General features: G+C 39.1%; 1 protein-coding gene across 3 annotated transcripts in view; it reads left to right on the top strand.

Moving 5' to 3' along the window:
- ndrg3a (ndrg family member 3a) overlaps positions 1–13598 on the top strand; it is a 55379-nt gene that overhangs the window by 22758 nt on the left and 19023 nt on the right. The window contains exons 2-5 of one of the 3 annotated variants that reach the window (XM_061832424.1): positions 7890–7973; positions 8044–8185; positions 9653–9737; positions 12474–12506. In XM_061832424.1, the coding sequence (XP_061688408.1) occupies positions 9681–9737; positions 12474–12506 (90 nt within the window). In that variant the 5' untranslated portion in view covers positions 7890–7973; positions 8044–8185; positions 9653–9680. The remainder of the gene's footprint in view (positions 1–7889; positions 7974–8043; positions 8186–9652; positions 9738–12473; positions 12507–13598) is intronic. The other 2 variants (XM_061832423.1, XM_061832422.1) reach the window with 2 other exon arrangements.

Raw genomic sequence — 13598 nt, 5'->3', positions numbered from 1 at the left:
AGACCTAAATTTATATGACCGGCTGCCTGATTTGGACTCGGACAATGACTTTGAATTTTCCCTCCCAGTGATGAGTAAATTTCAAAGGTCAAGTATCAGTTTGTTTCGTTTGTTTATTATGTCACTGCCGGGAAGTCCTGCATTTTGGTCCGCCCCGTGTCGCTGGTAATGACAAAAAAATGGCTCAAGTGGATACATTGATGTATGTACTTACTCCAATCTAATAAAAGACCATTTACAGTATTTGTTCTCTCACTATGCCTCACTGCCATAATTAAATGAATGTATATGCATTACATACATGCATGTTTTAGTGTATGCAAGCTACTATATGATCACAAGGCAGAGGGGGAACAATTGCATTTCACAACTGTATGCAATACAAGCTCACATTGAACGACACGCATTATTACTGACGATGTTGTACACTCTGAAAGTTTGTCACATCGAAACTAAAATGATCACACCACACCAAACAGAATAGCATAACTACCAAATAATAAAACAAAAGAATGACTCAAGAAATAATTGACATAGGACCTCCTTAGTGCCGTAAAGCATCCTGGGAGGATGTCAATAGCATTAATAGTGCATGTTTTGTGCCTGTTATTTCTTATATTAACATTACATTGAATTTATCAGTGAGAGATAGGTGGTGGTGCTGTAAATGTGAGAGCCTCCCTCTCCCAGACCATGGTACCCACACTGACTACTCACACCGACAACGCAAGGGAGAGTGGTTATGTGATTTTGCATGCACTGATAACTCAAATAACACCTTTTACTGCTGATGTAAAGTTTTGGCAGTTTTGAAACCATGACTTTAAAAACACATAACTTGAATGTGGCCAATGCCTACTTAGGAGTGATTTGGTTTTTTTCAATTTTTGTTATGCTGTTACAGAAAGAAAAGGAATCAATCACTATGTAGTGAGAACAATCATAAATTGCGAGGATAAGAATGGAGTCATAGAAAAACGGGCTGGCATTATTAAGCTTGGGGACTATGCATGAATGCAGGTGTCTTACTGTAGGGAATTCTTTGTGCTATGGGCTATATTTTACATGCTACGCGAAAGATGAGATTTTTTTTTCTGCCCAAACAGGTAGGACCTTGTCATAGTCCATTAGTGCAACACCACCATTGCTCAGATCTCCTCAGACAGAACTGCTAGCATCTACCGCCAACATGCATGCCCCTTATCCAATGGCACAACCTTGTTATGAGTACCTGGTAAACAGGGGTTCCAAACTTCAGTAATTACGATATACTATCTTTGCGGCATTATTGTAACATTTGAGGATACAGTGGACCCCCTCTATTCACGAAAGATAGGGACTGAGCCAGCCCATGAATAGTTTATAAAACCTTTGCCGTTAGCATTGCCCTTTTGTATAATCTACATTTTCTACCATGCTGCCTTCATTCTCGTCACAAATAAAACTCATTGTTATATATGCCAAGAAGTGACGACAGGTTCGTTGGCAACTTGGCATTTAAATGGTTACGTTGGAGTAGAAAGTCTTTTTGAGTGAGGTTGGTGCCATCTCAGCAGTGTACATATAATTTGTGCAAGCATTGCACAAAGAAAAAGGGACCTACCAGTAAGGCTTTATTTTTAGTTGGCAGCAACAGCTGCTCTAGAATTTTTTTTCTGTCCTTGTTTCTGTTTGGTATGTGAAGTCTGCTAGTTTCTAGTTAATACTGAAGCTCCATTTGAACACAGACATGCTCGTGTTCCTTTGATTAGGATTTTCTATACATTAATTTAACCCATGGAAAAGGCAGACTGACAGATGACACATGCCTCCCTGCCCTTGCTTGAAATAACAGCTGTGATTCTTTATTTCCAAATTCACTTGCAGTTATTTTTTTGTGTAGACCCTGACAACCATTTGCTGAAAAACATGCAAACGTGCCATGTTAGTGGTAGATCGGCAAGCGTTGGCCAACATTTCATAGCTGGCTTCCTTGACAGACAACAGCGGCATGAAGTAAGATTCCAGTTGAGGTCCAGCAGGAAAGTTAACCTCCTTGTGGATTTGACCGCCACAAGAAAGCAAGGAGGTAAACTTCTAGATCTCTATTGGAAGTAGTGGAAGTTGACAGCTGATCAGTTGGTGATGGCTACCTGCTCAAAGTAAGCTACAAATTGAATAGAACTAAAGGGTTATTCTATTTAAAAATGAAAAAATACACTATTCATCGCTCACTGAGACAAACATTATACAATTAGTAATTGGTATTGGTACAAGTGGTTAAGAAAATAGATGGATGGATTCTGATCATAATAACAGTTTTCCTCGTGATTCATCCATCCATCCATTTTCCGAGCCACTTATCCTCATGAGGGTCGCGGGAGTGCTGGAGCCTATCCCAGCTGTCAATGGGCAGGAAGCAGGGTACACCCTGAACTGGTTCCCAGCCAATGGACCTTTCCGACTGGCGATCTTCAGCTCCGCCCCCCTTAGCTACAGTTGCCATGCCCCACAATCTTCCAAAATGGCAACTGAACATAAAGGCTATTAAGTGGATCCTCTATCGCGCATTCCATAATATTGGGGTATGTTTTTTCCCAAATGCGTCGGATGTGTCCAAGAGAGTTCTACAGAGAGGTCTCAACTATTTCACGCAAGGATATGCACACGGAATTAAGATTTTGGACGGAGGAGGTTGCAGTGTCAGAGTTAGAGAAACGTTGGCGATCGATGCTCACAAACTTCATATTGAAATCCAACAGGATAAAATAGTGGAATCGTACTGCCCATGTAAAGCAGGGTGAGTACTCTTTACTTGGAAAGATCACGAGTAATATCATTGTAGTCTTTATAAGTGAGTGGGTGTATTCATTTGACTTGGTTCGTTATGGAACCCAATGCCCCGTCTTAAAAGTTCAATGTGATAAAAATAGGCAAATAGACATTTCTCTTGTATGACATCGCGCATTTACGTATTACGAACCGGACACGTCGGCATAAAACATTACACACTTCATTCAGCAGGTCACTAATGCGCTAACAAAGTGAAAGTTGTTCTCCTGCAATGTATAAAGCACTGATAATACTAAAATCAAACTCTGAGAAGATATTTCTCCCTCACTTACCTTCGAACTTACAGCCTTGTGTTTGTTGATATTGTCCACACTTAGTTGTACGCGCGCTCTTCCACAAGCCTTAATCCATCGTAGACACTTCGTCAAGTGTGTTTTAGGCTTTGGAAAATGAATCAACCGGGCCCTTTGTAACTTAGCCATATCTTTCATCAGAATTGGACGTTCCCCAAGCGCATCTAAGGACCATTTTGTTCGTAACACTAACTTTTCCAATCGCACGCGACAGATAACCAACATTGTTTGTGGGAGATGGCGACAAGAAGGACGGGTCAAGCCAGGGTTTAAGACAATGCGGCTATCTGATTGGCTATTATTGTACGACTGATTGACAGGTGGGAAATGTCCATTGCAGGACACATGGAGACAGACAACAGTCGCACTCACAATCACACCTGGGGGCAATTTAGAGTGTCCAATTAATGCATGTTTTTGGAATGTAGGAGGAAACAGAAGTGCACGGAGTTAACCCACACAGGCACGGGGAGAACATGCAAACTCCACACAGGGAGGGTCGTGATTGAACCCTAGTCCTCTGAAGTGTGAGGCCAGCGCTTTACAGCTGTGCCACCGTGCCACTGTTTTCATCGTAATTCATTTTTAAAATTATGTCCTGCATAATAAAAAAATACATTCATTCCTATTTAGAGTGTCCCTGAGCGCACCTCACACAGATGCCTAATACCTGCCTAGTTTAATTCTGAAGAGTAAATGGGAAATGCAGCAGGCGTACATTCTTTCTGAATGTCCAAACAGGCCCTTCCGCTGATCGCAATGTTTCAGTTAATTCTGTTTACATTACAGAACACCAAGATTGCAGCAAACCCTGCAATTTGACTATGACACACGTACATTGTGATGACGATTCTAAAACAAAATATTGTGCGGCCCTCGTCGCCTGTTTGTATCCTTTCCAAGCGCATGTCATCACTGTGTTCCTGGTAAATTAATCCACATTACCCATCAATGAATGTGGCTAGATGCTCGGTTGTGGTTGAAAGGGCCGTTTGCACAGAATGGCAGCCACACTTCTGTCCAATTGCCCCAGGGAAACTGTAGGTACACATGTAGCTTACCACCACCAGGTTTCTGTCTGATATGCAATTGACCCCTCCGTACAGGGCACTTAACCACGCCCCCTGAAGTGACGTCACGCCACGTGCGCTGACGTAAGACAAACAGTAAAAATGGCCAATACAATACAATACATTCTGAACTGAGACAGACTCCATGCTTTTGATTTCATTCAAATCAACGATATATTACAGATTCTAAATACAATACATTCTTACCTAAGAGAGACGCCATGCTTCTGATTTCATTCAATCATTCACACGTAGCAATGTTATGCGAGCGTATAACGTCTCATTCATTTTTACGAGACGTGGATTAAAAATCAAATTTAGGGCATATCTTCGTGCAAACACCGTCTGGTTAAGCTTCTGGCCGCGAGCCAGCAAGAAATCAATACATTTGTGCAGTCCGATCATCGCTAAATATTGCTCAACAAAGAATAAGTGTGTCAATTGTTCACACGTAGCAGTGTTATGCTAGCGATGAACGTCTCATTCATTTATACGAGACGTGGATTAAAAATCAAATTTAGGGCATATCTTCGTGCAAACACAGTCTGGTTAAGCTTCTGGCCGCGAGCCAGCAAGAAATCAATACGTTTGTGCAGTCCGATCATCGCTAAATATCGCTCAACAAAGAATAAGTGTGTCAATCGTTCACACGCAGCAGTGTTATGCTAGCGAAGAACTTCGAATTCATTTATACGAGACATGTATTGAAAATCAAATATAGGGCATACCTTCGTGCAAACATATGTGTTCCGGTTGATATTAGATGGATTTAGTTGATGATGCGGTCTTCCACAAAGTTTGATCCATCGAAGGCATTTTTCGTACTGGGTCTTCGGTTTTGGAAAGGGTACGAATTGAACTCCACCAACTAGCCTTTCAGGATACCTGTCGTCACTATTACAAAGTCCGTGACTACACCTCTTAACCATATTTTTTGTTAAATAACCCAAATACGCGATAAAACGCTAACTAAACCTATACTGGACCATTCAATGTTGTCAGAGAAAATGGCGGGAGCAAAAACGGGCTTTGGTCTATGCAGATCTCTGGCCTCTGATTGGTCAGTGACGCGGATTGCGCAATATCCACGGAGGGGTCAATTGTAAAGCGTTTTTGAGCGAACATCTAGAAAAATGTTACGTCTAATGCACCATCAATTATATTATTCCATTTTCCATTCAACATCCACATGAATGATGTACATACGTAGCACACCAGGGCTACATTCATGTGAATGGGGATGAGGCTTATATAGCTTTACCCTTGCTTTTATTTTTGCCCACGTCCTCTCTCTGCAACAAACTGTTTCTCCCTTCACTGCCTTTTTTTTCGGGTTTAATAAAACTAATACAGTCAAATTCACTGTATGTTGAGCATCAAAAGCCCATTACAAGCCGGCAGTTTAACGTCACAGGACATCTGGAAATAAAATTACGCGCACTGAGTGTGAGTCAACAATTTTTTATTTATTTTTTTTTTTGGGGGGGGGGTTGGGGTGATGGCCCAGTTTAACTTTGGTTCAGCCACATTGTGCAGTGTGTGTGTGTGTGTGTGGTGTGTGTGTGTGTGGTGTGTGTGTGTGTGTGTGTGCGCGCGCGTGTGTGTGTGAACCTTACATGTCATTTATATTTTTCAGATGCTCAGATAATATAGTATTATTTAATAAAAGTAACGTCCTGACACTGTGCTAAGAGATTTGTGAATATAGGTCACTCCGTTTTGTCAGTAATTAAAATGAATCCCAAGTTGCCAATGATTAAAAACTGTGTTTGCATTGTATGTGTTATTTCTATTATGAAATCTCACAACACATTTTGATTTAAACATCCTTTTATGTGAGTGTTGATTTCACCTTTCATTGCCATAGAAGTATGGATTTACAGCAGGGAGAGTCTCCAGAACCACAGAAGTAGGTTAATACAAGGTCACCACATTGACATTAACGTTTATGAATCTGGAGATGAAATGTCAGGCCAAAGCGCAAGAATCACATGCATGAAAAAAAAAAATGAATGTGTGCACATTGCCAACAAACAATCAGGACAAGGCTATTACTTCTGAAATTATAATATAATAGTAATTATGTTGCTGCAATCTTTCCACCTCATATGGAAATGGTAGCAGTGTAGCACGTGACCAGTGGCATCACAGAAATTGTTGATGTGAGCAATTTACCTCTCCAGACAGCGCCGTAGTCAAGGCCACAGCGACACATTCTACATCATTAGCTCTTACATCAGCATTAACGGTGTACAGTTAAAATAGGGCAATCAAAGCAAATGGTGTGAATTGTTTCCATATATTTTGCTGCAGTTACATTGTTTGCTGTCATTTTGGGTGTCTACTCATGACTCACAGGCATGAGCATTTCACGGAAACGATCGTTCCGTTACCGTATCGTTACCCAGCCTGAGAAAACACGGAACCGAAAGTCCGTTTCCCAGATCTCAGGGCGTCTCACTTGAGCCTCTGCGAGGGCTAAATGTCACCAGACGCATGCTCTAAGGAGCAATTCTGTATTCATTCCTAATTTTAACTACAGTCTATTGCCCTTGTTTCCTAGCTTCACATCTATCCCCCGGGGATATCTCATCTTAGAATAAACACCAGCAACAAGCTTAGTCTCCATGACGACAGCTACACATGCTCAATAGTAGAGTAACCCTCTGTTGATTGGATGTAAGATTTATTAGATGGAGATGCTTGATTCCCCAGAGGAAATTGTTTCAAATGTAAATTAAAAGAAGATGCCCTTGATGAAGTTTGGACATTATGGTTGTCAGCTGAACTCTGAACCCACTCTAAAGGGTCAACGGGGTTCAGCTGGTCTAAGAGAAGTCTGCTTGTCATCTTTAGCTTACTATGATCACTTCATCGCAAGTGTCAAGATTCCACGACTCATCAGGTATAATTGAATTCCATGATACTTTTGCACTTTCACAAGCACTGAAAGGAAGTGTTGGATTAATCAAGTCATTCTGCTCTGGTATACAGAATATTTGTTGTTCTTTATTCCTTGTTTACTTGTAACAATATTATTCAGTCTACACATGGAGCCGGATTTGTCAGCAAAGATTTTGCCGGTCTTGTTTTTGATACCCATACTTTTTTTTTTAGGTTGTTTTATGTAATTATCATTATCATGTCCTGCTGTTTTGAATTGTAAATGGCCTGAGCTTGTATAGCACTTTTATCTACACCCAAGACCTAGTCAGTCAAGTTCCGCTTTATTAGTATGTGATGTCACATGACTAAGAAAGCATAACTGGATTGGCTGGGTGTTGGGTTCTGACCTGAAGTAACCCTGCCTTCTTAACACTGAAATTAAACGGTGAATTTCAGACAGAAAATTTTAGCCAGTTGAATTTCAGGACACTGAAAATATTGCGTTTGAATTTTAAAGGTTTAATTTTTTTATATGGCGAATTTAGTTACACTGAAATACAGCTATTGAAAATGTGATCACTTTGAAATAACAACGTGAATTTTACAACATAAAATTTTCAGTGGCATTTTAAATTCCAATCCTGGTGGCACATGTTTACTATAATATAAAAATCATGCCTCACCAGGATTCTCATTTATTGTCGGTGGATGAAACTGAGAGTCACAGACGCGCTGAAATGATTTCTGGAAGCCCACACTCTTTGTTAGCCACAGAACCTAACCAGCTTTCAATGTCATTTCATGCCAGCAATCCAAGGTTATTGCAATGATTTGCTCATTGTACCAGAAAACGTCAGGAAATGTTGTGACTTCCCCTTTAGTGGATTTGATGGTACGGTTCTCTTTATTTATTATTATTTTTTTAGATGATTTAAAATCATTCACAATTGATGTGATCTCAGTTTCGAGGGCGACGTGTTGGATGGAGTGTTAGCGCAGTCCAATTCGACTGTCTTCCATTTGCAAGTACTGACCTAGAGAAGACAAAGAGGCTGGATCTGCTGTTTTGTGCAAGATGAACCACTCCAACTAAGACTCCGTCTGGTAATTCAATACCACTTCCTGTCCTCACCTGATGTGCACAGACAAATGATAATTTCAGGAGGAGTGGGGTAGGTAGGTAAGCAGGCATTTTGATGTCTGTGATCTTGTTTGCTAGTTATGGACACTGACAAATGCCATAAAAATCCATAAGGAAACCTAGTGAGGTAGAGCTTGCAGCAGCATGGACATGCGGATATGCCCTCAATAGACATGAATAATACATTTATTACTTTGGGGTACTTTGGGGCCAATCACTGATAAGCAAGTTTAAAAAAAAAAAAAAAAAAACAATAACTCAGATCACTGATCCGATCACAAAATGGAGCAATGTGTCTATTTAAATGAGCTGTACATTTACTGTAAATGAGCCGTACGTTTACTGTACATACTTAATTTCTCTATCTGAATACAAGACTTTATTGCAGGAATCTGACATAATGCAATTGTGAAAGAGCAACTTTGTCCTCTAGTCTGATCCACGAATTACGTTTTTACTTTCAACTGTCTTGTCAATCCCATGCCACTGAAGTTTTTTTTTTTTTTAATTTACATGTATATAACTTAATTCAATGTCAGATATTTACTGTTCTAGGTCAAAGGACACATGAAAAGGCTGAAAATAAACTTCCTTTTGTATTCAAATATACTAGGCATGATGGCAAATTGAGTTTTTTTTTTTTTTATGGATCTAGTCTATGACATCTTTGGTCGGATCGGCTAATTATGACATGAAAGCCAATTGACTGATCAGCATAAAGTGCTCATTATTGGCCAATACCGATATCACTGATTTAATTTGCAATAAAGTCCATTAAGTACAGTTATTTAATTGATTTTATCAGTGCTAATGTTCATGCTTTGCATAATATGGTGGCTTACATTGAAAATTAGTTTTGGATGAACACTTGGCCCTACTATGTCACTGTTTTTTAATGTTAAGGTAAGTAATTTTTGAGGGTGTACTCAGTGTAAAAAGTTTGACAACCACTGGGTTAGATCAGAGATTTCTAACCTATATAGAGCCAAGGCACATATTTTATAATTGAAAAATCCCACGGCACACCAACAAAAGTAAATTTCATCAAAAATGGATAGATTAATTACTGTATGTACTTCCTGCCATCTAATAGAAGAGGATTTGTTTGTTCTGTCTGTCATTGTGCCTAACTGGCATAAACAGGTGAATAAAGATACATTATTTCTTGGAAATGTTTTTTTAAGCAGTTACATAAAAGTGGATAACTTCCTACAGCAAACCTGAAGAGCGCTCACGGCACACTGATGTATCCCGGCACACTGTTTGGGAATCACTGGGTTAGATGTTGAGATTAAGTCATGACTACCTTTTGGCATTATGCGTACTAGAGGTACGGTTGAGGATCTCTCCATGCTTTATACTGTTCATATCATCATATAAAGATTTCCAGTATAGCAAATAGTTCAAGTGATCTTTTTTATTTTTGGCAGAAGGACTTCAGAGTGACCAAAAAGGATAATGGACGAGCTCCAGGATGTACAGCTGACTGAGATCAAGCCTCTCCTGACTAGTAAGGTGCGTTGTTGAAAAAGATTGTTGGTAGCCTACTGTGCTCTCCAACTAGCATGCAGCTCTTCACCAAAGAACACACACAAACCCAAAGTAAACACACATGGGGTCCACAGTTAATGCCACAAGTTGTAGTCTCCTTCAAACTTCTACACTAATAGACCACAAATTCATACTCTGCTGTGCTATTCATCAAAGTGAATTATTTATGTCCTCAGTGGTGCAGCAGAAACATATCAAAGGTAAAAGTGGGACAAAAATACATTTTTTTTTTTACTTTAGTGAGCAGGGCCAAATCATAAGTGTTCTGGAAGGGTGAGGGGTTCCTCTGCCTCATCCATGTTTGTCAATTTTATGATGAGAAAAAGGTTTGTTTGAGGACCCACTTGGGTGTTGTGGTGTGGCTAAGAGAAGAGGAGGCTGATGTACCAACTCTTACCTCATTGGTTTCTTAGATTACTTAGCCGGGGAATGCTGCTCTTTCTAGACTGCATGCCAGTCATCTTTGAAAGACATGCCTGGAAGATAAATAACCTCATGAATGAGGAGACTAGCACTGTCCTCTCACTCCACCTAGTGGCTACCTCATTTAAACAAAACAAGGACAGCATTTAATGCCGAATGCCAGTAAACAGGGGTGTGTAACTCGTTTTAGTTTCCAGTCTCCCCAAATTGGATCTAAAGTGGGTCAGGCAGGTACAGTTGAAACCAGAAGTTTACATACACTGTACGAAAACAGACATTTATTTTTTTTGTCTCACTGTCTGAAATCAAATAAGGCTAAATCTCTCATGTTTCAGGTCAGTCAGATCACCAAAATTATTACATTGTTATTATTACAGAATAACATGATTAGCAAATAATAAAACAAGCAAAGCATGCTGGGAGAGCCGCAAAGGATGCAGAGAGAATGTAAAAAGCGTTTTAAGTGCATGTTTTGTATCAATTATTTCTCGAGTCATTCTTCGAGCTATTTGATTAACTGCTAGTTATGCTATTCTGTTTGGTTTGGTGTGCTAATTTTAGTTTCGATGTGACACAGTGAGTGTGACCAACATCATCAGTAATGACCTGCCTACACTCGCAGTGTGTGGGGCAATGTAAGCTTTTTCTGCTTTAAAGATGTATAATGCCATTGTTCCTCAGTGACTTGTGAGGACTTACACGATAAATCATGTGCAAGCATTCATTCTAACAGTGTAGCCAGTGTGTAAGTGTACTTTATAGGACAAGTCAAAGAACACCATTTGCAAATGTTGGAACTCAGTATGCACATACAGTGCACCACATTATAGGGCGCCGTGTCTAATGTGGCACCTCGTCTATTTAGAGAATTTATAACCTTTAAGATTGAGAAAATACAGCACATTTTAAAAACATTTGGAGAGCAAAATCTGCAAACATGCGTAGCCACAAACCGTGAACCACAATGGGCAAGGGCACACTGTAAGCCCCTGGCATCAACTGTATATAAAGTGAAATTAGAAAAATTAAAGCAATATAAATGTATTACTCATGTCTATTGAGGACATTTCCACAGTTAAGTGCAAAATGGAAACTTGACTTGGCTGCTAATAGTTACCCAGTCGCTATAGAAAGCTGAAAACACAAACAATGAATCTACATAAGGTTAGCATTAATTTCCATAGATAGCGTCCTAAATCCAAACCACCGGCCGCCATTTTCTTTCTATTTTTTATTTATTTTTTTGCCGGATTTCCTGTACTTGTATTTAGCAGAGGATCACCAAAATTGTGTTTCTCATTATTTTGTGCAAGATAATCTTTGTTCTTTGATAATGAGATTGTTGGGAAAATGTTCTTCAGTTTCATGGTAAAGAGAAACACGCGTCCTTAGGATTTCAACACAATTAAAATGTATATTGATTTGATGAACTTTTATTACAATGGGTTACATAACATTTTTGTTGTAAGTTGGCTATTTTTTTTCCCAACTAACTTAATGATGATTTTGGATTGCTGAATCTGAAAATGACATCAGTTTCTCCCATTCATGTAAAGTTTTAATGCCGAGTTGTCAACAGTTTATTGATCAAATTTTACTTTGTTTACTGTAAATTGAATAGTAGACATTTGTAAAAGTACCTGCAAGTTAAATGTCACGTCATCATTCTTCAAAATATAGGGCAGGAACCTCTCTTTACGTGAACCTCTAAAGACGAAATACCTGTACATGTAAACAAAACTATAGCCATGTTTAAAAAAAAAAAAAAAAAAATGACCTGCTTGACGAAAACCAATGTGGTATTTGGATTCGGCACATCAAAACTGTGCTAAATTAGATTTAAAAAATATACCTTAAATTTGTTGATCAATGTTATTCCTGTTTTCTGTGAAGTTTGTGAATCTGGCCATTAGCGTTAGAGATGCCTCAAACAGATGACTCAAACAGACGCCGCCATTGGGATTAAATCCTTTATCCATATCCCGATTCTTACAAATTGTCAAATGATGTCCGCTTTTTGTTACATAGCCACATTAATCTGCACAAACAATCGGCAAGCCATTTCCAGCTGTTAGCATGCATCAATGTAGCTTGCAGCCTTCCATCAAACTACAGACGCAACTTTCAGCTTTTCCGTCAGGGGTCGCCACCACACTGAGTCACTCGAATAATTTGATTGTCTAACGTCACGTATTTATACCGTACGTTGTTTACTTTTTTTTTCCCAAATTTGGAGACTGGTTTCTAACTCCCAATTTTCCCCCATTTCTTTTTCAGAATGCACGAAACTTTCAGGATTTTGACTGTCAGGTGAGTTGCTTGTCAATCCATTTTTTTTTTTTAACGTAAATGTGTGCTTTGCAACCCAACAACATTGTCTGTTATGCTGGAGAAAACATGCTGCTAAATGTATGCTTTTCAATTGACTTTGTGTCATCTGTTGACAAAATGCATAATTAGATGCTGAAAAACAGCAGATTCCCTCAGCTTATTGTTCATCTCGCAACATAGACAAATACAACAAATACGATTGCACTTTCTTGGCCCATATTATTTTCCTCAACTATGTTTTCTTACTAGATCCTGCTTCATCATAAGACCCTGACATTAAACGATTCCATAGAATTTTCATGCACTTCTGTGGCCCACAGAGACTGCACAATATGTCTGTTGTGCACAAACCTGTGGTAACATCTTCAGAACCCTCTCATGCATTTCCATGAATTTTTTTTCATTATACTTCATATACGTTTGTGTCGATAATCAGGAAAATGTTATCACAGTTAGTGTGCTTGTTATTGGCAAAGTTCTTTGCTCTAGTTCTGTCCTTCCCATGTTATTTCCGTTTTCTCCAAGTGCTCTGTGCTTTTATGCTCTCTGAAGTTTAAAGAAAGGACAAAATTGTTTCTGCTTGGGTTGGGCTTAAAATGATTTTGAAGTGCTTTGCAATGTGCTCTGTCAGCCTGTGCTTTTAGGCCAGCTTCCTTGTGTTGTGCAGACTGATAGGTACTCAGTACTAAAAAATGTAAGAGCTAAATAGTTTCAGTTCTAACAAAAAAAACCAACATGATGCAAATGTTACAGGTGAAAAAATGGATAATAATTGACAAATTGCTAATTTGCCCTATTCCCATAACTGTCAGCACTAAATCCAAAATAGCCATCATATTTTTGAATAAAAAAATAAAAATAGGGCTTCTTTTGTAGCAAGTCTATAAGTGTTTAAGTGTCATATTTTTATTTTAGAGAAATGCTAATACAGAAAATGAGTCTTGCTTACAGAACAAGAGAAATCCGTGACTCCTCTTATGGACCAAAATGGCCATCACCAATTGACTATCTCTCTCTGTGCAGCTTCTTTGATATGCTTGGGGCAAAGCAAGACTATCTTCAATTGGTGTT

The sequence above is a fragment of the Syngnathoides biaculeatus genome, chromosome 10 (assembly GCF_019802595.1).
Source record: "Syngnathoides biaculeatus isolate LvHL_M chromosome 10, ASM1980259v1, whole genome shotgun sequence".
NCBI lineage: Eukaryota > Metazoa > Chordata > Actinopteri > Syngnathiformes > Syngnathidae > Syngnathoides > Syngnathoides biaculeatus.
The sequence above is the reverse complement of the archived record's forward strand: the minus strand, read 5'-3'. Positions and strand labels throughout refer to the sequence as shown.